General features: G+C 65.0%; 1 protein-coding gene across 1 annotated transcript; it reads right to left on the bottom strand.

The window, feature by feature from the left end:
* SHH (sonic hedgehog signaling molecule) lies at nucleotides 1-12,222 on the bottom strand. Its single transcript, XM_045086293.1, has 3 exons — nucleotides 11,591-12,222; nucleotides 6,342-6,603; nucleotides 1-3,725 (listed from the first exon to the last, which is right to left on the bottom strand). Exons 1-3 carry the CDS (start codon nucleotides 11,888-11,890, stop codon nucleotides 2,905-2,907), a joined length of 1,383 nt encoding a protein of 460 aa, XP_044942228.1. The 5' UTR covers nucleotides 11,891-12,222; the 3' UTR covers nucleotides 1-2,904.
* Between the last annotated feature and the right edge of the window lie 11,023 nt (nucleotides 12,223-23,245).

Below are 23,245 nucleotides of genomic sequence, written 5' to 3'. Positions count from 1 at the left end.
AACAGTTTCAAGTACATTGTGATACACGCTTTTGACAGGAAGAGATATGCACTTAGTCACGAGGGAGGCGGCCGCGACACCGCGTGGACACTTCGCACAGACTCTCCACCCCACGCACCCAGAGGGCGCCGTGGACGCCGCGTCCCCTGGGAGCGGACCGCACCCTCTGGTGCCCGGATCGGGTTTCCCTACGGCGTGGCTCCCTTTTCTCGGCCGCAAGACGGAGGATTCTGGATGTGAAGGTGGGTGAGCAGCTGTGGACGCGGAGCAGGGAGGGCAGGGCAGCAGGGAGAGGGGCCGCCACCGCTCCTGACTGGGGGGGTCAGGCCAGGGTGGCCCCGCACTGGTGGTCCCCAACAGATGGGTCCCTTGGGACCTGGCCCGCGCACCCATGCTCCCTTGGGCCGAGCAGGCTGACCGCTAATGAGTCCGGCAATCCACGAAGCCAGAGCTGTTGGGGACGCCAGGGCTAGACTCAGAACGGGACGGTCAACAGAGCTGAAAGCGCCAAATTCCACCAGGGACCGTGAACCTCGCCCCTGCCAACCACCTAGAAGACCAAAGGAAAGTCTGACAGACACAAACCGAGGACCACTCCTGGCTGGAGGGCCCGGCCCCACGGAAGCCGGCAGAGGGCAGGCTCCAGGGTGTGGGCCGGGCCCCCTGGCCCCAGCGCTGTCCTTCCAGGCCCACGGCCGCCTGGAAGACGTCCCGCACGCTGGACCCGCCACATAGCAGCCTTGGGGCCTGTGCTTCTGGCTGAGGATGCCACCCCAGACCCGGCCTTATGCGCAGCATCTCCAGCCCCTGGCCGAAGCCGTCGGGCTCTGTTCTGCTCCCGGGACCCAAACCAGCCTCCAGACAGGCTGAAGGTGCTCGCGGGCCGGGTTCGCACGCAGCCTCCCGCCCAGAGCTGAGCCTGCTCACACACTAGGCCCAAAGCACACTTCGGGACAGTAGCCTCTGATGCACCAGAACGCTGAGAGTGACAGCCAAGGGCCGAGCCCCTCAGCCGAGTCTCTAACACAAGCCAAGCACGAGGACTTCTCCCTCCAGATGCAGCTGACCTAGGGCACCAGCCACACGGTGCCCACTGACATGGGACCGTACCCTAGGGAGGAAAGTCTACACCGAACAACCACTCCAGACAGACGGCTTGGACTCGACGACACCAATGTGGCCCAAGGACCCCAGCGGCCCAGAGACGAGAAGCTGCGACTGCGCGGGGTGGGGTGTGGGCCCCCTGCCCCGGGAGCAGGTGCAGAATGTGCGCTTCTCAGTGGATTTGCCACAGGGTCCTGGGGGGGAGGGGGGCTCAGAGAAGGTCAACACTTGGCCCTCTCCTTGGGGACCCATCTGGAAATGGCACCCCCAGACTTCACAAAGCAGTTAGGGGCCTCCTCCCTTCGAGGCCAGAGGACCAGGCTCTCCAAGCGGGGGCCACCCAGGGGAGGGCACGAGGTCTGCCGAAACGTCCACGGAGCGCGGGGAGAGGGTTCCGGGCTGGGAGGGGAGAGCGACGCGGCCCCCGCACACAGCACCCCAGCCTCTGGAGTGCTCAGACACCCTCCCAGGACAAACAGGAACAGAGCTGAGGTCCCTCCAGCGGTGGGAATAAACAAGCTGGTCTGGTTTCCTACTTTGGTTTCCTACTTAAGCTGATCTGAATTCACAGTATAAGCAACACATCTAAAGGTCACACTGGGCACTCCTGTCAGCACCAGGTTTCCCAGACAAAGAAGCCAGAATAGAAAAGAAATCGTGGCCGCGACAGGAGTTCTTAGTTATTACATACTAACCAGTCTGTGCGTGGCACATTTTATTTCTATAAAACTATTACAAAATATTCAAAAATACATTTTAGTAAATTTACAGCAGTAATTTCTCAATTTATTAATGCAAAAACATCCTTTGTTTTTCTCTGTACAAACTACAGGCTCCATTCTTGTGGGCTTATCACTATGTGCGCTTTTAAAAAATATTATTTTCTAATAAATTCTTTGAAGTTAAAAATAACAGAGTTCTTCCAGTTTGTCCAAAAAAAGAAAAAAAAAAAAGAAAAAAAGAAAAGAAGAGAAAAAAAGAAACACGGTGTGTGTGTGTGCGCGCATGTGTGTGTGTGTGTGTGTGTGTGTGTAACAGTCTTGACTTCCAAGAACATGGCCAAAATGGAAATGATGGAGCAAATATTAACCGTTGAAGACATACAGGAGGTGGCTGTTACACTGGAAACTAGTTAAATTAAAATAATATATTTTCATATTTTACACTATTTCAAAAATGAAATGTCATTCAGTTAAGTATTGATCTCTCAAAAAAATCTAATTTACAATTCTGTGTATAAAAATATAATTTGTGGACCCCCATGAAGCATGTTTCAGTTTACTCTTGCCGAAAAGCAGGCGTGGGAAGGAGGAGTGCAGAGTGCAGAGTTTTGCTTTCTGAAAGTCAGGGCGAGGGACGTGTAGAAAAATAGACTCTGAGCGGGTCGCTTGGCCTCACAAAATAATCTTTCCCCCGTGAGTACAGTTCACATGATAATAATAAATTATCCGAGAAACAAACTATTTAAGGCTCTTGAAGGTCCGGTTCATATTATTTAAAACATCTATTCATACCAAACAAATAAATAGCCAGGAGAGGTGAAAAAAAAAATAACCAAAATAAAACAACCAAAAATTTCAAAAATATATATATAAACTAAGCACGACGACAAGACTTCCCGGGGTCTCTGTTTCCTTATAGTCTACTTTGGACTGTCCTACTTTATTATTATTATTAATTATTATTATAATTAAAGTCTCATTCCGTGCGCTTTTCCGTGTGTCCTTTGCTGTTCCTCGCTGTCGCGCCCCCCGCCCGCCGCCCCCTCCCGCCCCCGCGCCCTCCCCGGCTCCCCGGCCTTCAGCTGGACGGGACCGCCATGCCCAGCGGGTGCAGGGCCTCGCTGTCCAGCAACCAGGTGCCTATTTGGTAGAGAAGCTGCGAGTACCAGTGGATGCCCGCGGCGCCCGGCGCGTCGGCCGCCCCCGGCGCGGGGAGGGGCAGGTGGCCGCCGCCCCCGCTGTGGCCGTCGCCGCCGTGGCCGTCCCCGCCGCGGTCCGTGCGCGCGGGCGCCAGCACGGCCAGGAGCGCGTGCGCCAGGCGGAAGGGCGCGAAGGCCCGATGCGCCCAGCCGTGCTCCTCGATGACCGCGTAGCACGACGCCAGCACCCGGTTGATGAGGATGGTGCCCTGCGCCGTGAGCGGCGCGTACGCGCCCGTGGCCTCCTCGCGCAGCGTCACGCTGTGCACCGCGGCCGGCAGGAGCCGGCGACCCCCGCCGCCCTCGGCCACCACGTACACCAGCTGGCCCGGGCGCACGCGGCTGGCGAAGAGCGCCCGGCGCCCCGGCGCGGCCCCCGGCGGCGGCCCCGCGCCCGCCCGCGCCTCCGGCTCCGCGGCCGCCGAGTCGTTGTGCGGCGCGACGAACAGCAGGTGCGCGGCGGTGAGCAGCAGGCGCTCGCGCGGCTCCCGCGTCTCGATCACGTAGAAGACCTTCTTGGCGCCGTCGTCGCGGTCCAGGAAGGTGAGGAAGTCGCTGTAGAGCAGCCGGCCCTGGTCGTCGGCCGCCAGCACGCGGTCCCCGGGGCGCAGCTCCCGCACCAGCTTGGTGCCGCCCTGCTCCAGGTGCACCGTGGCCGAGCCCGGGAAGCAGCCGCCGGACTTGGCCGCCACCGAATTCTCTGCGGGGGTTGCGGGAGGGAGAGAAGAGGGGACAGGGTGGTGAGCGCCCACGGGCAGGCAGGAGCGGGGCACGGGCGCGCGCGGCCCCGGGGAGCCCCGGGCAGAGAGAGCCCCCGCGGGTGCGGCCCGCCTCGCGCCCGCAGCCCCACCGCCTCGGTGACAAAGTTCAGACGCAGACGCATTCCTCCACGGCGCTCGGGGGCGGACCGGCCGCGACGAGGGTCGGCCGGCGACTCCGGCGGGAGGCCCGTTGCACTCCTTCCCTCCCGCCCCCTCCCGCCCAGCCCCTGGCTCGGCGCACCCCCGACCTCGCCCTGAGTTCGCAGGCTGTTTGCTCTGCACTTGGATTCCTCCGGAAGCCTCCTTGAGCTCCCTCGGGCGCGGGGTGGGGGGCACCTCCTTCCTTCCCTCGGGTCCCCGCACCCCCGCTCCCGCGCGCGCCCCGCACCCCGGCCGAGCCGCGGGGACCCGTCGCCTGCCCGCGCCCCCCGGCGCCTAGCCCGGCCGGGGGGCCTCGGCGCGGCCGGTGGCAGGGCACCGGGGGGCGGGGGCCGGGGTGGAAAATAGCTGCGGTCGTTGTGGCAACTGGACAAACATTCCAGGGACCGGCCGCGGTGCGAACCCCGGCTGCTGTGCGTCTTGTAATTAAAATCCCATGAAGGGCCCAGCATTGTCGCGCTCTCGGCGATCAACGGGAGACACTCTTGGGGGGGCGACTTCCCTCGCGCTCCCTCTCTCGCCGCCCCTCCCTATTTGCTCAGGTGCGCCCCTCCCCGCCCCCCGCCGTCCGCGGGGCTCTCGGGGCCGGGCCCCACAGGCTCTGTTTGCACAGCCCGGCCTCTCGCCGGCTCTCAGGACGCGTATTTGAATTTTAAATGGCGGGGCCTGCTCCGAGCGCGGGCAGCCGCCGTTCTCAAGGCCCCCGGACTCCCCGCTTTCCCGAGCCCTCGGTCGCGCTCTGAGGCTCCCCGTCCCGAGGACAATGGCGGGAGCGGGGCGGGGAGCGGGGGCCGCGGAGGAGGGGCGGGGAGGGCTCCGCATTCCGATCCCCCGGATCAGGCGCTCCGCAAACAGAGAGGCCGGAGAGAATCTTCTGCCGGAATCGCGGAGGGTTTTTAATCTTCTCATCGGTTTCTGCGGCATGAAGTGCGGGCCTGGCCGTTGGAGGCCCGCCGGCGCCCCCCGGAATGCGACCCGGGGCGCGGGCCAGCCCGAGTCGTCCAGTCGCACGACCCTGCTTGACACGCAACGCCCCGCGGCCCGCCCGCGCGCGCCGAATGCCGATGAGCGGCTCCGCGCCCCCCAGCCCCCGGGGCTGCCCTCCCCGGCCCGGAGTCCGGTCCCCGCGCGGGATCACCGCCGCTCACTTGCGAGGAGACCTCTAGGGACCCCCGCCAGGGGGACCCCGCGGGCAGGTTGGCCCAGGAGGGGGCCGCGCGCCCGGGGAGCGCAACCGCGAGGTCCCGCCCGAGAAGGGCGCATCCGGGGGCCTCCCGCCGCGGAGCCCCGCGAAGTGGGGGCACCGTTGCCCGCGCCCCCTTTCTCTGGCTTGAAGCCCAGCCGGCCCCCCGCCGCCCCTTCCACACCTTTTCTTTTCTGTTGTGATAAGAAACCACTATTTTCCTTCCCTACCCAGTGTGTCTTGACACCTTGGAAGTGTTTTTCTACTAACACTTGCTGCTAAGACAGTTCAGGAGACAAGCAGGCAACGCGGCGGGGGGCTGCGGGCAAGGCGCGGGCCTCGGAAGTTCACCGGAACTGCGCTGCTGAAGGCGCCCGCTTCGGCGGGAAGACCGCAGACAGAGCCTGGGAGCTGGGAGGTCTGCCGTGGGTGCCCAGCCTTCCCGGCTCGGCTGTTCCCCGCCAGCGACAGCGTGTGGCGGTGTAGGCCCAGGCAAGCCACCAGCACAGGGCCGACTGCCTGCCGCGGCAGACCCCGTCCTGCTCCTGACCCCCGCCTGCGGCTCAGGCCAGCCCAGCGGGCTCCTAATCAGGACCGATGCTCCTGGCTCTCGGCCGGCAGCCGTAGCCCCGCGTTCAGTACCTCCCACCAGGCCTCTCTCCAGAGGCTTAGCCGGCCAGTTAGTGTCAGGTTAGTGTCCACAGACCCTCAGCAGGGAGGAAAGAGGGCCAGGGGCTCACACCCTGGGCAGACCCTCCTGGGCTGATTCTTCAGCCTTAAACAAGAGGAACAATCTCGGCCAGACCTGGCCACCAGTGCCCCAGGAAGATTCCTTCCCCCATCTTCCCTGTCTCCACCACCTGTGGGGGGGGGGGAGCCTCCGGAAACGGGGTGGGGGAGGTTCAGGAAGCCACATGCCCTCCACATCTGGGCTTGGAGCCCCTCAGGCCTCTGCAGCTCAAACGTAGAGGCAGTCCCCCACTTCTACAGACTGTGACCCCACACCGGACACACGAGTTATCCCCTGGGTCCAGCCCTCCCTGCGCCTCCTGCTTCCCCCCAGCCCACAAGCATTTGTCTCTTGCCCTTGGATCCCACCATGGGGCACCATGGCCACAAGTCAGGGGCAGCTCTGGAGCTGTCAGGTGGCTGGGTGGGGAGGCTCTGTGGGCACCGGGTGGGGGCGTGGGGAAGGCCGGGCCCGCCACCTCACCTGCTTTCACAGAACAGTGGATGTGGGCTTTGGACTCGTAGTACACCCAGTCGAAGCCGGCCTCCACGGCCAGGCGCGCCAGCATGCCGTACTTGCTGCGGTCACGGTCCGACGTGGTGATGTCCACGGCGCGGCCCTCATAGTGCAGCGACTCCTCCGAGTGGTGGCCGTCTTCGTCCCAGCCCTCGGTCACCCGCAGCTTCACGCCGGGCCACTGGTTCATCACCGAGATGGCCAAGGCATTCAGCTTGTCCTTACACCTCTGCGGAGAGAAGGGGGTCCCAGTGGACGTTAGTCCTGGGTCCACCGCCCACCCCGGTCCCCATAGGGTCTGCCTGGCCCAGTCCCTGAGGATGAGGGCTCCGTGGACAAGTAGGGGGACAAGGCCTGGGAGACCCTCAGCTCACTTGGCGGAGGTGCACTAGGGGCGAGGGCAGGGCTGCGCCTGCTGGAGGCACCAGTGCTCTCACGACCCACGCAGGGCCTGTCTCCAGATCGGAGCCGGCAGAGAGCCTAGCGCGTGGCCAGAGGAGGAGATGACATCTTTTGAGACAAGTGAACGGCGTGTGTCTCAGACAGGGCCTGCTGGGCCTGCCAGGTGCCGCCCCCCCCAGTGGCTCACACCTCCCCAGAGATGCCCTCCACTCCCATCCTGCCCCTCTCCCGGCCCCCTGTCTCCACACGGGGGCAAGGCTCCACCCTTGGGCCCAGTCCCGCTCCCTCAGCAGGAGGCCGGACAGAGGCCCAAGGTGCGACTTAGCAGAAATAAAGGACCCGGTGGTCGCTTCTAGCAGAGTGAGAAGCCTTGGGTTATCTCTGGGCCCTCCCACTTCGCCCTGTGCCTATCTGAGCCCTGGATCCTGCCTAAGGGCGGGCGGGAGGTGGGAAGCTGGAGCCGCAGGGAGGGGGCGGGAGGGGGCCCACGTGAAAGGCAAGCAGGTGAGTTATGATTTTCAGCGTGGGCCAGGCCTGCCGACAGACATTCTTTATCTGGACGGCCACATTCCTTTTCTCCGTAGCCCTCTTTTCTTGGGCTTTTCTGTGGTCTGATTGTGTCTCTTAACCTGTTCCCTTCCCCCGCTCTGGTTTTCTGGGCCCCAGAGCAGAATGGCGTCCTGCAAGTTTGAAGAGCAAACTTAAGAGGCGGAGGGAGGGCGCGGGAGGGGGCGGGGTGTGAGGGGTGGGGGAGGGGGAGCCAGAGAGGCCCGAGGCCTCAGAACCTTTGGGGAGTCCCCCCCACCCCACCCGGGAGGAAGCTGCGGGGGCTGTGCTGGCCGAGAAACACTGAATGCGCAGGACGCGGGCGAGGGCCGAGGGGAACTCGGGGTTGGGGGAGCCTCCCCTGTACTTCTCGGGTCCCATTCGGAGAAGGATGCAAGAGAAAGCAGCCGTTTGGAGTTCGCGTGTGTGTTTGCACGAGCTCGCTCCCGGGGAGTGTCCAGTGGTGCTGGGGTGCGGGGTTCAAAGCGGGGAAATGGTGGCGGGACCAGGAAGAGCCAGACCCAGGGCCCGCGGGGCAACCTCAGGCTGACCTCCGCCGAGGGCAGGGCGGATCCCCGCCAGGGCTGTGGAGCCCCAGAAGCAGGGTGGACAGACGACTCCGTGGAGGACCCTCCTAGCAGGCTGGGGGCTCCCGACCCAGCGGGCAGGGAGCTCCGGCTGGTGCTGCTGTCCGCGCTTTGTGAGGTGTGTCGGAGGGCATGAAAACCGGCCGCACCGTCGTGGAGTTAGACAACAAATGGGGGGGCGGCGGCGGCTAGGGGGGCCCTGCTAACAGGTCGGCGCTGGCAAGGTTTCTGGGCCCGCCAGCAGTTTTCTGTAATAATAATAATAATAATAATAAAAAAGTCGGAAGGGCAGAGTTTGAGTGAGGTCATCTCGAGGATTGAACGCGTTTTACATGAAAATCAGTCAGTAAACCAGGGTCAGTGCGGAGCCGGCGGGAGGCCGGCCGCGCAGGCGCACACGGCCGACACGCGCACGCACACCGCCCGCGTCCCGGGCCCCGCCGCAGCCCCGCTCCCTTATTCTGGGGATCAGATGAAGCCTCCACGGCTCTCCGCGGGGCCGCTTGGCGAGGGGAGGGCGGGATGGGGAGGCCACGTTCCGGCCCCCACCGCCCGGAGCTGCGCCCCCAGGGCACGAGGTGCAGGGCCCCAGGCGAGGAGCCCCAGGCCGAGCCAGGCCCCAGCGGCGCCTCGCTCCCCGCGCGCCCTCCCCGGGCTCCCCCAGGCGTGGCGCGGCCGCGGCCCGGTGCCTGCGGGACGCTGCGTGCCCGGCCGGCGGGAGAGGCGCGGGGCCCAGGCCGGCTAGCGATTCACTGGGTCGTGCGCCGCGAATCCGGCCCGGCTCCGGGCGGCCACCGTCAAGCGCAGCGGGGCCGCCGGGCCGGGCTTCTGGGCGTTGGAGGCCAAGGTGGTCCCCGCGTCTAAGCCACCTCTCCGGTCTCCGCAGCTGCCCCACGTGCCCAGAAGCCCTGGCAGGACTGTCACCGCCAACGGCCGCCAGGCTTTCCCGGGGCGGGGGAGGGGTGTCCCGACTTCAAAAGAGACCCCCCCATGCCCCACACACCTGTCTCCACGCCCCTGCCCCCACTCTGGGAAAGCGGACCCCTCCTATCCAAACAGGAACACCCTCCTCGAACCCTCCCCTGAGCGCCGGGCCGGCCACGCACACAGAAATCTACAAGCGTGGCGTCCCCGGCTGTCCCTCCCGCGGCCCTCAGGCCCTGCCCCGGCGGCCGCCTCCTGCCCCCGGAGCCCCCCGGCCGCCGCGCCCGCGCCTGGCACCCGCGCCTGCGGGGCGAGCGTGTCTGTCTGCGCTTCCCCCTCTCCGAGTTAATATTAACCAGGAGCTCCTGCGTTCCAGAACTGCTCTGAAAGTTCCACCGGGGACGGTCTTGCCATGGTTGAGGGACTTGGGCGGCAGTCACGTTAGGGAGACAGACAGGAGAGGCGCGGAGGGACGGCCAGCCCGGGGACGAGGGACGCGCGCCCCCAGGGCAGAAGCTGGGTGCTGGTGTGAAGCGTGGGGCCAGCGGGGGAACAGGTCCCCGAGGAGCGCTGAGCTCCTGTGGCCGGGGAAGCGTTCCCCGCCTTACCCCTTCGCCCCGGCCCTGCCCTTCACCCCCAGTCCGCCGCCCCCGCCCCGACCCTTAGAGCCCGGGAAGAAGCGAGGGCGGGAGTGGGTGACCCGCAGGGCGCCGGGCAGCACGCCCCACCGGCCACCCGCGTTTTCACGGGACATCTGCGGGGTGCGCGACACAATCCTGGCCCGGCTCTCCCCACCCCACCCCCACGTCGGCTGCCCCTCCCCCGTCCTTTTGTGCTGGGAATGGGAATGGCCACTGCCTAAGGGAAAAAAAGTATTTGTTTTCGTTTCGTTCGTCTGAGGGAAGTTGACAGAAGGTCAGAAGTTCAAATGCTGCCAGCGCGCGCGGCGGCCAGAGTGGCCGGCGCGGGGTCGCTCGGCCGTGGGTCCCCGGCGGGCGGCCGGAAGAGGGACCGGGGCCGGGGGCTCGGCGGGGCCGCCAGGCCGGAGGCTCCGCGCTGCGCCCCCGGCGACCCCGACCGTGCCGGCCGTCGGAGCCCCCGCGGCCCCGGCCCGCGCCCAGCACCGCAGCCCCGGCCGCGGGGACCGCTCGCCCCGGAGGAAGGGGCGCCGAGGTGCGGCCGCCAGGGTGCGCGGCTCCGCGCGCTCGCGGCTTCGCGACCTGCGGCGGGACCCGGGGGCCCCTCGCCGGCGTCGGCCCCGCGCGGCAACCCCGCGCGCACGCCGACCCCGCGGGCTCGGGGACCTCCGCCGCACCCCCCACCGCCCCGCCGCGTTCCCGGCCTCGCCTCCCGCTGTCCCCGGTTCCGAGGGACTCCGGGAAGGCCGCCCCCCGCGCGCGGGCATCGAGGGGACCCCGGTCGGAGAAGTCCCCGCAGCCGGCCGCGCCCCCGGCGCCCCGCGGCCTGCGCCGAGTTCATTGTCGCTCGCGCCGCTGGCGGGCACAGGCGCGCGTCCACACTCGCGGCCGGATTTAAGGTGGTCGCGAGCAGATGCGAGCGCGGGGAGGGGGCCGATAAGGAGCCGGTGGTCGGCTCCCTCGGGCCCTTCCGCCCGCTCCGGCCGGCCGCGCGTCTCCTTCCCCCGGCCTGGCCGCCCCAATCCGGCTGGGGCGCGAGCGGTCCGGAGGGGGCTCCCCGCCCCGCCACCCCGCCCACCCGCCCCTGTACTTGCGCCCGGCCGCGCTGCTCCGCCAGCTGCGGTGCGCTCCGAGCCCGGCAGATAGGACTTGGCGGTTTTAATAGGGCAATAAAAAGGATGTTGACCTATATTTGCCAGGAAGTCCATTTCTAGCTCAGTCCTACGTGCCTGGAGTTTCAGAAAGTCTACGGTTGGCGGCGAGACCGGCAGCCGGAAGGCTCGAGCAGAGGTGCGGAGGGAGGGGGCGCGAGTGGGCTCGGGTGCTCCGTTCCAGCCCCCTCCCGCTCACACCGAGGCGCTCCTCGCTGCGTGCCCGCAGGTTGGCCCGAGTGATGCAACGCCGGGAAGTTCTAAGTCCCTCCCCTCAAGGACCGCGGCCCGGGGGAATGGACGCGCATCCTTAAAGAAATATCAATACGTTCACACTCTGATGGGCACCGCTGCCCGGGGTGCGCCGGGAGTGGAGCTGTGCGAGGCACTCAGGGACCAGGCGGCGCCTGGGGAGCCCCAGCCTTTTGTCAGCACGGCCTCCTGCGTTTCCCACTGAGCGTCTTTGGTGGGGGGCGCGGGGTGGGCGTGCGGGTGGGAAAGGAGAGCGCAGCGGGGAAGGCGCGAGCTCCCGGCCTCCTGCCCAAGGCTGCATTTGTACAGTGACCTGGAAGCCACTTTATGTGTAGGGGGCTTTCTGCCCCCCTCCCGCCATGCCCATTCCCGGCTGGGGAGGGCCGCGATGCCCCCGGAGCCGAGGTCTCCCCAAGTTAGGAGCCAGAGCTGAGGCAGGATGGGAAGGCCATCCCAGCAGGACAGTGCAAATCCGGGCCACGGGTGGACCGCACCTGCCGTCCTGACCCCCACCCCATCCCAAACTTCTCCCGCTGGACCCCTCACCTCCGCTCCGCTCGGGGAAGAGGCAGGGGTGGCGGCCGGCAGGTGGGTGGGGAGGGAGAGGGCCAAGTCGCCCTGCGATGGGCCGGAGGAGCCCGCAGACCGGGTCTGAGCGGCTCGCACACAGCCCCCCCGTGAAAGCAGCACATTGCAGCCCGGCGCTGGGTTTCTACCTGAGTCATCAGCCGGTCCGCTCCTGTGTTTTCTTCATCCTTAAATATGATGTCGGGGTTGTAATTGGGGGTGAGTTCCTTAAATCGCTCCGAGTTTCTCGAGATCTTCCCTTCGTATCTTCCACTGGCCCCTAGGGTCTTCTCCGCCACGTTGGGGATAAACTGCTTGTAGGCTAAAGGGGTCAGCTTTTTGGGGTGCCGCCTCTTCCCAAATCCCCTGCCGGGTCCGCACGCCAGCCCCGGGCACAGCAGCAGCGCGGAGACGAGCACCGCCAGCAGACGTCTCCCCAGCGGCAGCATCTTGTCCGCGGCGCCCAGCGCCTTCCACGCCGTCGCCGCGCGGGGCTGTGTGCGCGGGTGCGAGCGCGTGTGCCTGAGCGCGTGTGCCTGTGTGCCGGGGCTTGCGCTCTCCCTTCCTCGCTCGGCTCGCTGCTGGCTCCCTCGCTCTCTGCCTGGCTCTTTCTCTTCCTATATAACCTCGCCCGCCGCGGCTGCGGGAGACTGGCCACCGATCCCCACCCAGACGGGGGCTGGCACGGCAGGCTGCTGGTCGCTGATAACGGAACACATCGGAGTTGGGGCTGAAGACAGCAATCAAAAGACAAAAAGAGTCTGATTTTAAATGGTAGCAAGCCGAGAGAGCTTGCGAGACAGGCTGCCCTCCGTGCTATATTATAGCCAGCAGGGGCGGATCTGATTGGCCAAAGCAGCGCAAGCTTGTCTTCTGATATTTAACCCTAAAAAAGACTAAATTTTTTTTCCTGCTGCTGCAGTTGCTTTATTTTCACCTGAAGTCTTTGAGTTAAAAAAAAAAAAATCTTTCCGGAGACAAAGGTGAGCGGGAGGGAGGAGGCACAGGCTCCTTAGGATAACACCCACTTACCCCCCGCTTTGTGCGGAGCGTGTGTTCCCCCTTCCCTGTCTCCAGAATGGTAGGTGCTTCAGTTAAAACCAACTTAAGTTTTAAAGGACAGTCTAGACCCCCCCCCCTTCCCAAGCTTTGGTCATCAAACAAATATTCTCTCAAATGTTTGAGGGCCAGAGCTGCCCAGGTCCTATTTAAACGTTGTTGTTGTTTGGTTTTTTGTTTTGTTTTCCCAGAGACTTTATCCTGCAGGCCAGGGCTCCCTGCATTTTAAAGACAGAGGGTCTGTGCCCCTCCCGCACATTCAACACCCGGGGATGCTGGTGACTCTCACTGACCACAACTTCAAGCCTTGCTATTTGACGTGCTTTAAGCGCCTGGGAAAATAGCAAAATGCTTCTCTTTTATTGTGTTTCAGCGAATGCGTTACTTCTAGCTCTCTGGAACAGGGCTGCAGGCATGCTCAGGAGCTGGGACAGAGTGGCCTGAGGGACCGTCCGGCTGGCTGGGCCCAGCATGTCTGGTGCTGCCCCCCAGCTCGGAGAAGGGAGCCGGGGCTGGGGCCTGCGTGGTGGGCGGAGGCCCATTGTGCCTGGGGGCAGTGGCGAGTGGGCACGGCTTCGCGCACGCCACCCCCACCGACGGATCGATCGGAGCAAAGTGCAGGCCGGGGATGAGCTGAATGTGGAATCCAGGCTCTTCCACATCAGCGGCGCTGGCTTTCCGTGGGGCTCTGCGAGCGGCCCGCGGCCCAGGGTGGGGCAGGGTCCGAGGGGAGTCCTGTTTTGGTCACGCAGGGCACAGGGCTCAGAGCAGCAATACTGGGGGCCCTGATCCCTGCACTTCTTTCAGGAAAAACCCAAACCAAAACAAAAGAAAACAAAAACAACAACCTAAAAGTCCTATTTAAACCAGAAAAATAAAACCTGAAGTTTCCCATTTTGGGGAACACACCCTCCCCCTCAGCCCCCACCCCTTTTTTCTGGACTTGCTCCAGAAAAAAGCAAGGGAGCGAGGAGGGGGCTCTTGGTGGAGGGTGGAGGTGCTGGGCCTGGAGGGTCCTCTGTGAAGCTGAAGGTCTCCCTGGACCCCAGACCAGCGGGGGAGGTGGGAGAGGCCGGGGGAAGGCTCGGCCCGGCCCTCAAAACGGTGGGACGCCCCCAGCAGTCCAGGCAGGTGTCTGGGCAGATGATTTTGGGGGTGTGGAGGGAGGGGGGCACTTTGAGAGCCATCTGGCTGGGCCTTGAAGAGACTGTTATTGGGCTCAGCCAGTTGGGCCCCCAGAACTTGATCCAAGCTCTGTCCCTGCCCCCCCATCCTATGTTTTGGGAAGAATCAACATTCTCAGGGGAGCGCCCACCTCTAGGTAAGGTGGGGGCAGCATCGCCCAATTCCATCAAGGCCGGCGGGTGAGGGAGGGTCTCCATTCGGCGGATAAAGGGCCAGACTCCATGGCTGGGCTGTGAGCGTCTGTGGGTCTGTGCTCCCAGGGAAGACAGACACAGAAGGGACATCCACCTGGTGCCAGAGCTGGGTGGTGGGGGCGGGGTGGGCCTTGAGAAGCCACCGGGTCCTAAGGACACTCCGGCCTTCTGGGCTCCCTCCCCGCTCCTTCTGCCTCCAGCCTCTCCCTTGCAGAGCAGGCGCGGGAGGCGCTGCAGCCCTGGGTTGTGACCCCACGCCCAAGGCCTGGGAGGCTACGTGGGGCACTGGGCCAACTGGAAGGAGTGTGCCTGGGGTGCGTGATTCCCAGAGGGGCAGCGACCCTGGGCCTGCCTCTTGCCGCCTGGAAGACTGAGCAGCACAGTCCAGGGCTGGAGCCCGGGAAGCTGGGCACTGAGGGCTCCTCTAGGCTGGGAGCAGGAAGGGTCATGCCTGGGCCCTGCGCTCCTTGGGGGTGACCAAGGGGTCCCCAGGCCTGCTGGCCTCCTCACCCTAGGATCCCACTCCCTCTTGCGGCCAGCCAGGACATCCCAGAGCCCGCCAGGGGCCACCTGCCCTAGGACGGCCTGTCCTCGAGCAGAAGGTAACCATGGACGGGGACACCAGCACCCAGGCCTTATTTCTTGGCGTTTGCTCCCTGCCGTGAGCTGGAGGCAAATCCGGACAAAACTCAGTTGTGGTTCACATTTATTGCCTTGGAAGCAAGGGCTCCACTGAGGCCCCCACTCCCCTCCACTCGTCCCGCCCCCTCCCCACTTCCCAGACACCAGACCCTGCTGTCTTCCACCTCCAGGCACCAGATGGCTCCCTCTCTTTGCCTGTCCCCCTCCCCACGATCCGGCCCCCTCCCCACGCAGGTCAGAGGTTCCAAACCCCAGCCTGTGCCTGACCCGGCCCCACGTCCCCAACACTCAGGATCGGGGTCTCATTTGTCTGGGCTCCGCCCTTCTCTCCGGAGGTCTGCACCCACCCCTGCAGGCCCCGCCCACCTTTCTGTCCTCCCCTCCCCCCCTCCCCCCTCCCTCGCCCAGGCCCAGCCCTCCATCCCTCACCAGCATCCCTGCTGAGGACAGGTGGCTGCCTGTCTTCTGTCCCCCCCCCCCCCAGGCGCCTCCCGGCCCGCCCCCCGCCTCCCCTCCAGCCCCCGCCGCTAGATGGCCTCCTCACTCTGCCTTCAGTCTCCGGCTCCGCCGGGCTGGGGAATCCAGCAGACCAGACTGGGAGGCCCTGGAAGGGGTCTGGGCAACTTGGCCCAGCCCGCCCCTCAGTGTCTGTGACCCCCTCCCTTCCCTCTCCGCACGTCGGCACCCACAGGCCAGAAGCTGGCGCTTGGGCCTCCCCAGGAAGCCCCGCCTGCCTCCCTGCTCCGGGGGCTCCCACCCGCTGGGCTAGGCCTGTAATCTTGCATGTCCTGTAAGACGGCTCTTTCCCTTAGGACTTCTACTCACTCTCTTCCCTGCGATCTTCCCAGGTCCTATCTCTGACGCTGTCCCGGCGCTGGCACACTGAGTCTCTGGAGCTCCAGCCAGGGCCCCCCTCTCAGTTTGGAAGGGACACAGACCTCCAGCCCCGCTCTCCTCACCCATGGCCCTTGCCCAGTCCCTGGGCCTGGGGAACCCGAGTCTCCAGCTTCCTGGCCCAGGAAAGGCCCCCCTGTTCCTGACTCCAGTCCGCTTGTGGGTGAACTCAGCCACTCTCCTCTCTGTGCCGAGACCGCTGGGCAGGAGCCTGGAATGGCGGCCGGCCTCCCTCCACAGCCCCGTCATTCAGCTGCCACAGCCGGCCAGCGGCGGTGGCGGGAGTGACGGAGCCGCCCACACCCGTAAGACCTGCGCAAGCGGCTGGGGCCTGCAGCCCAGCGTCTCTCAGCGGAGTGGAGCCGGGCAGACGGAGGGCACTGCAAAGGGACAGGCTGGGTGCCCCTGGCTACGTGCCACACCGTGCCCGGGGCAGGACCTGGCATCCCCCTGGCTTCAGTCAGTCTCTCCAGCAGGAGCACCAAGGACCTTCCTGGGCCCCTCCTGTCCCTGCAGCTCGCGGTCGCAGCCCCGTTCCTGGGCGGCTTCGCTGAGCCGGCCGTGGACGCAGGGACGCCCGTGAGGTTGCCCACCCCGGGGGCGGGACGGACCTGCCTTCATCGCACAAAGCCCCCGGGAGGCGGTGAGCAGGCCCTTCCCCCAGGACTGGCCCAGCCCGTGTGGCACTTGCTCCCGGGCAGGCGCAGACACCGGGGCTCCTGCAGGAGGACGCCGACATGCAGACAGGCCACACCGCCGGCTGTGGAGACCGAAAGCCGTGTGTTGTCCCATGAACACGTGAGGGCGGGCGGAATGCGTGGTTTTCTGGGCTGTGGACTCCTCTCTCCAGACCCCGCTCCGCCCCGTAGGGTCACTTACCTGCACCCTGAGCTGTGGCTGCTTCTCCACAGGTCCAAGCGATGCCTTAGACGTGAGCAGCCTTTCCAGTTTCAGGGTGGTCCATAGCCACCCCCTGGGAGCCCCGGACCACCTGTGTGAGTGGAGCCGAAGTGCCCAGGAAGTGAGGGGTCCCTCGCTGGCCGCAGGCCCCATGGTTCTGGTCCCAACCCTGGTGCGCTCCCCACCCCCTACCCTGGCCCAGAGCTATCGTGAAGCCCTCCTGCGAGACCATCACTCCTTGGATCTCTGGACCTTGTTAAGACACAGAAGGCCCTGGAAAACTGAATCCAGTCCATGCTCGCTGCGAACTCGGGTCACCCGGGGAACTGCCACGACCAGAGGCAAACGCAGCAAGCCCTGGCGGGCTGTCCCTGCACAGCACGGGGCTCCCTACTTTGCTAACTCCCCTGATGGGATCCCAAGAAGCCCTGGAGGTGGGAGCCCATGGGGAGGCCCGGACATGGTGGGTCCCTGTCCTCGGGATACCGCTGTCCTCCTGGAGTGCCTCCGTGTCTGCTCCCCTCCGGTCCTGCAGGCCCTGGGGGGCGGCTGCAGATCTTTGCCTGCCCAAGGCTGAGGAGGGGCTGCTGGAGCAGTTTCTGATTCTAGAGAGCAGGTGTGGGGTGTGCACGTGTGTGAGAGGTTGAGTGTGCTGGTGTGCGTGACGTGAGTGTGCAGATGTGACTGTGTGTGTGCAAGACAGAGGTGAGTGTGCACGTGCGAGTGTGTGCTGTATGTACCTGTGGGTGTGCTCACGTGTGAGAGATGGTGCTACTGTGCACACGTGAGTGTCTGTGTGTGTGAGAGATGCTGCGAGTGTGCAGGTGTGACACGGGGACTCCCGGGTCCTCAGAGAAGCTAGGGCACAGGACCGGAGCAGACGTGGCGCTGCCCGACTCCTCACTGCAGGGCCTGGAGGTGGATTCAGAGCAGGACCACTAGCCACGCGGGAAGAGAGGGTCCACGTCCCCGAGGGGCCCTGTCTGGGTGGGTGACGACTGGAGGCCTTTTCCTCCTGCTGTCTGCTTCCGCCCTGCGCAGGGAGAGCCCCCGTCTCTGGCTCATTCTGCCACTCCAGGGGGGTGCGAGGTCCTCCGGATGGCCGGCACGTGCGTACGTCATCTGGGCCCTTTCTGTCCAACACCTTCTTTCCAAAGAGAGAAAGGGACCCGCGGCTGCCGACGCAGGAGCACAGAGGCAGAGGCTGTTCCTCCCAGGCCGGCAGGCTGGGCCGCCGCGTCTGCACTCGGCTTTCCCGAGCGTGGAGCATCCTCACGAAGGCTCCTCCTCTGTCCCCAGCCACCCAGCCCAGCGCCCTCCTGCTGGGTCCACGAGCACTCCCGAATTAGAGGAGGGTCCTCCAGCCCTCCACCCCCGACACCCCGATCCTAGCCTCAGAAGAATCAGGGAGCTCACCCACGTCCCTTTAGACCGGCAAAAACGAGAACCAAACCCCTTGCCCCTGCCCCAAGGGCTCCTTGTCCCCTCAGCACGGCCATCTGGGGCCTCTACCCCATGGCCGGGAGGAGCTCCGCGGCAGGAGGCGCTGGGCCGTCCAGGGCGCTTTGGCTCAGCAGGGCGCGTGCTCCAGCGACAGGCGGGCATGGAGGTGGCCGGGCGCCAGGATCCGTTGGGCCAGCCCCTGAGACGGACCAGGCAGCTGTGTTTAGGGCAGAGAGGGGGTCCTCCTCCCAGGCCCCTTCTCTGCTGCCTTGAAAGGGCCGGGACACTTGCCCCTACTGTGCACAGATGCAGAGTCAGAGGCGTGGGGAGGGGAGAGGCAGGTGTGTCGGGAGCGCGTAGCGGGGAAGGGTGCACCAAGCGCGCACACACTCGGACTTCACCCCATTAGCAGATGCCGTTAGAGCCTTAATAACGCAACAGGCCTCTTTCTTGTGTTTCTCCCATTACCCTAATATCTGGGGGGTGTTTAATAGGATTGCTGGTGATGCGTCCTGGTTTCCTGCTCCGCATGTGGGGCAGGAATTTCTTGAGGGGCGCAGTGCAGGGCACTGAGGGGCCGTGTCCGTGCAGACCACGAAGCCTGGCCCGTGGTGGCTCTGGCGTGGCCGGCGGAGGGGGAGGCCACGGAATGCTCACTCAGACGACGGAGCAGGGCTTTCTCGAGGAGCACACGTGGTCGGAGGTGAAAGGTAGCACGGGCCGAGCCTGGCTTCCCAGGGTTCCCCCTTTGTGCGCCCGGAGCCCCTCGCCCGCCGAGCCGCATGGGGTGATAAGTTAAATCTCCAACGCCCCGGCTCGGGGTGCTGTCTGTCGGTGCCAGTGGATGTCCATTGCCCCTGGGTAAAACTCGGTAACCAGCCTGACAGCCCTGGGAGGTAGGGGCCATGGGGCAGGCAGGGAGGTCACGGCCCAAAGAAGTGCACGTCCCACGTGCAATCTCACGTCTGCCCCCGCCGTGGTCGTCCGGCCCCAGAGCGCCCTGAGAAGGTCCTCACTGGTGGGGCAACTCCTGCCATTTCTCCATCGTGCTCCGTGTCGTCCTGTTGGTGGCAGGCAGCGCCGTCCTCGAGGACACGACACGGGGGCCATGGCCTGCACCCCTGGAGAGACTGGATGGCCGTGAGGGGTGATCCGAGCCTCGGCTCTGGGGACGGCTCAAATGCTGGGTCCTGCCGGTCGGCAAGGCTGACCGCCCCCTTGTTCACAGGTGAGAAAGTGGAGGCTTGAAGCCGAGACCTCCTCCCCCACGGGCCGGGCCCCTGCGGGGGACAGACCTCCGGTTCTGAGATCGGAGTGAGGGAAGACTGAGCCCATGGGACCGCCCCTTCCACTGCCAAGACCCTGATTCCAACGCGACCCTCTTTGTCAGCCCCGAGGGTAAGCATGGGGACGTGTGTTTTGGGGCCACGATTCCGTGCAGCGCGGCGTGGTCGGTGCCTGCTCTGCGGGGGGAGGGAGCCGTGTTGGGAACAACCCAGGGCAGAGCTGGTTTCCTACTGGGGTCAGAGGCGGCCGTGTGGACGCTGAGTGGTGCTGTCACATGTCTGAGGACACGGGGTCAGACTTATTGGTGTCTCGTTGCTCAAGAGAACGCTCAGCCCCAAGTGCACGTTCGACGGCCGTGACCTCCCCCTGGGGCCTCGCTGGAGCCCCACGGCCCTGCTTGGTGGGGAGGCAGGGACCTGTCTTTGCTATCGGAGAAGCTTCCGAGGAGGGTCTCCATGCCCCGCAGTGAGCCCGCAGAGCCCAGCGCGGCCCAGTCCGTGAGTGGGACGCCCCGAGCTCCCTCCACGCCCGGCGTGTCCGTGTCCCCCAACAGCTTCGAACCGCGTCTGCGAGTGTCTGCATCATCGTGAGGCCTGGGCGCCCATTGGCGAGGGGTCCTAGGGCATGGGAAACGTGGAGAGGTGACTCTGGGGTCTGGGGCTGCTCCAGAATGTTTCGGTACAAACTCATGATGATTACTTCCTGGTTTTACCCCGCACCGGCTCAGGCCCGGCTGGGGAGGGACCCTCTGCTCGGCAGCTGAAGGGTGTCTCTTCTCGGTTGGGCCGCCTGCGGCCCTGTAGCGCTCCTCAGGCCTCACTCCCTGAAAAGTACCCCAGCGAGGGGCGTCTGGGGGCTCAGTCGGCGAAGCGTCTGCCTTCGGCTCAGTTCATGACCCCAGGGGCCTGGGTCTGCGTCCTGGGTCGGGCTCCCTGGTCCGCGTGGAGTCTGCTTCTCCCTCCCCCTCAACACCCCTGCCCCCTCGTGTTCTCTCTCCTTCTCTGACAAACAATAAATAAAATCTTTAAAACAACAAGAAAAAGGATCCCAGCGGAATGAAGCCACAACAGAAGTCTCGGCTATTGGGTTTAGGGCGTCCGACGTGCCGTCTCTGCCCGGAGGGAGAAACACGGCCGTCACTTGCTCGGATCCCAGAGCCGACGCGGGAGGGGCGCGGGGAGGGCGTCTTCCTTCTGCTTCGCCGGCCACGCATCTGCCGGGGAGCCCGCGGCCTCGCAGGCAGCAAGCACCGGGCCTCGGGGTGCAGCGGAAGGCGCTTCCCATGGGGCTGGTCCATGGCGGGTGTGCGCCGGCTCTGGCTCCTCTGCGATGTCCCCTGTTTGTGTGGCCCTGGGGAAACCTCTGAGCTGCCCTGAGCACGTTTCCACATCCGTGACGTGACCCGACTGCCTGGTGGCCGTGGCGGTGGGGTGACGAGACACCTGCCCCTCCCAGCCCAGGCCCGGCCCGGGCATGCCCCCGCCTGACCGCGGCGGTCCCCTCTTCAGACGGACTTGCAGGGCCGCTGGGCCCTTCCTGTGGGCCTTGCCTCCTTCGCCGGGACGCACACGCTTCCTGAGGCCGAGGGCAGTGGGGGTGAAATAGCTCAACGGTTTTTAAGCCGAGGGGGTATGACGTGGGTCCCTTCTTCCCTGGGGCAAAAAGGACATTCAATCAAATCGAGTTAATTTGAACACTCTTGCTCCTGGTGGCAGCCCTGTGGCCCACCCCTCTCCGCCGGCCGTGGGGAGCGCCCACTGGCCCTGCCCGGGCCGGCCCTGGGGCACCCACGTTCCCGCCTCTCCGGGCCCACCTCCTGCGCCGCTGCGCGGTGTGGACGCTCCTGGTGGCGGCCGCCGGACGGATTTCTGCAGCCGCCCAAGCCAGTCTAGGGAGTTGCATCCCTGCTAACGAGGTGCGTTCGAAGGGCCGCGAACCCCGGCGGTGACGCCCGAGGGAGAGGCAGAGCCCACGTCACTGTCTCCATCTGACAGATGAGGAAATTGAAGTCTGAGAGATGAGGTGACTCCGCCCAGCACAGCGCGGGGCGGTCCCGGATGCTGAGCCCTGGCCTCGCGCTGTCCCTCCCAGCTCAGGAGCCCACTGGGTCTGTGCAGGTCACCTTGGACTGGACCCTTCTGACCTTCAAGCGTCAGCTGCTGGAGCGTTTTGGGGGCCAGGCCTTGCTCCGTGCTCAAAAGGATTTCCTTTTCCGAGTGAAGAACATTCCTTTGGCTTCTCCCGTGACTCACACCCATGGGCTCTGGGAGGTTCCCGGCGGCGCCTTATGCAGGGAGAAGGGACACTCCGGGCTGGCGTCTCCCCCTGGGAGTGCTCAGCGCGGTTTGTTTCCACGGCTGGGGAGGCAGGGCGGGGTGGGGGCGGGCTGCCAGGAGAAACCCAAAGGTATGAGACCGAGTCAGACTCCACAGTTCTCCTCCAGGCCTTTGCAGTGTGAGGGGGGCTTACCCCAAAGTACACAAACCAGCAGACGGAAGCCCCCCTCTCTGTTTGAGCAGGGCCCACACAAAGCCTGCCCTCCGGAGTCCTCCCTCCGGCCCGGCCCGCCATGGTAACCGCTGAATCCCCCGGGCCATGGGAGCAGGCCGAGTATGTGCCCGATTGTCCTGCGTCCTCTTGTTTCTCGCGGCCGCCGGGTGGAAGGCGACGTCGCAGACGTGTTTGTTCTTAGCCTGATGTGTTTATGTCCCAGTTCTGCTGGGCTTCGTGTGGCGGAGGAGGGATGGGAGGCGGTGGCGTGGCTGCGGGACCTTCTGTACCCGGTGGGTCAAGAACGCTCGTCTTCAGATCGGAGAACGCCACCGCCGAAATCCCGGTAGGGCCATCCCTCTCCCCGACGCGCACGTCAATGGACTTGGAAGCGGTTTCCAACCCGCAGGCCTGGGGGGGTCCCACGGCGTTTGACTCTGCCATGGGCGAGGAAGGAGGGGTCCAGGCGAGGGGTGCGGCCGGCGGCCGCTGTGGCGGGAGGCAGGAGCACGTGGGCTGGAACGCGGCTGATGCGGCCTGGCCAGGGCTCTCGACTGCGTAGTCACACACCGTGTCCCGCTCATGGACTGAGTGTTTACACGGGGACTGTATCTGTTTTTCCAACCCCCCGTTAGGGGAGCGCAGGACGGGGTCGCGAGGAGGAGACCCGTGGCAGCCGTAGTCCACCTGATGGAAGGGCTCCTCCTTCCAGGGAGGAGCCGTGGACCTGGCGGCTGCATCGACCTGCACGCAGAGGCCACCACGGGTCCCCGCAGTGTCCGAGCCTACCTGCCGTCGGGGGCTCTGTCCCTTTAACTAGGACAGCAGTTTTGCCCAAACCCACTGTAATGTGACAACGGATCCATCGGTCCCCTTTCTTTGTAGAAATAACCAATTCTGATCAGTAATTGCTTTTGGGCAATAGTTGGATTCCGCGGTCATCTCCTGGCTTCCAGATCCCAGCATCCCCTGAGCAGCTCCGAGGACAATCCTACAATTTACCATCCCAGTGCTCAAGGCCCCACGGCGCTTCCCCCGGTGCGTCCCCGTCAGGTGCACCTGTGGTCCACACATCCGTCCCCTGGAAGAGAAACATGCGTCGGCATCAGCCTCTCCGGGATGTCGAACTCGCCGGTCTGGGGAACAGACCCTGTTTCCCGGGGCCACATGGACACACTGGGGACTGCCGAAGTGATTTTCCTCTGGAAGTTTCTCTGAGGCCTCATGGTCAGTCCGCGAGGAAGGACTGAGCGAGACAAGCTGCTCTAGGTGTGGGGGCAGCGGGACCCTGCGCAGAGGCCTCGCGGACGGGGGCCTGCGTCTCTGGCTGAGCCGCGCAGGTGGGAAGGAAGTTGTGGCAAACAGGCGGGGGCCTAAGTGGCCAGTCCAGGACCACCGTCCCTCTGTGCTCGCCCCACTGTCACCCCTTTAGTCCCAGGGACTGAGCTCCTTGCCCTTCGCCGGTCATGGCAGAGTCTACGAGGAGCTTTCGGCGGTCGTGTCACTCAGCAGGGGGGTTTTCTGTCGTCCCCCCTCGGCCTCACGATGTCTCCGGTTGGAGGCCTATGTATCTGGTACGTCTTGTTTATTCAATAACACGCTCCTTCAGGAGGCCCGTCCGTGGGAGGCGAGTCCGTTCCTCACTGTCCTCTTAGGCGGTGGGTCGAGGCCGGCCTCCGCGAGGAACAGGGGACGGCGCCCGCCTTCGGG

Source organism: Mustela putorius, unplaced genomic scaffold, assembly GCF_011764305.1.
Source record: "Mustela putorius furo isolate JIRA1106 unplaced genomic scaffold, ASM1176430v1.1 tig00000929_pilon_pilon_pilon, whole genome shotgun sequence".
Lineage (NCBI taxonomy): Eukaryota > Metazoa > Chordata > Mammalia > Carnivora > Mustelidae > Mustela > Mustela putorius.
The sequence above is the reverse complement of the archived record's forward strand: the minus strand, read 5'-3'. Positions and strand labels throughout refer to the sequence as shown.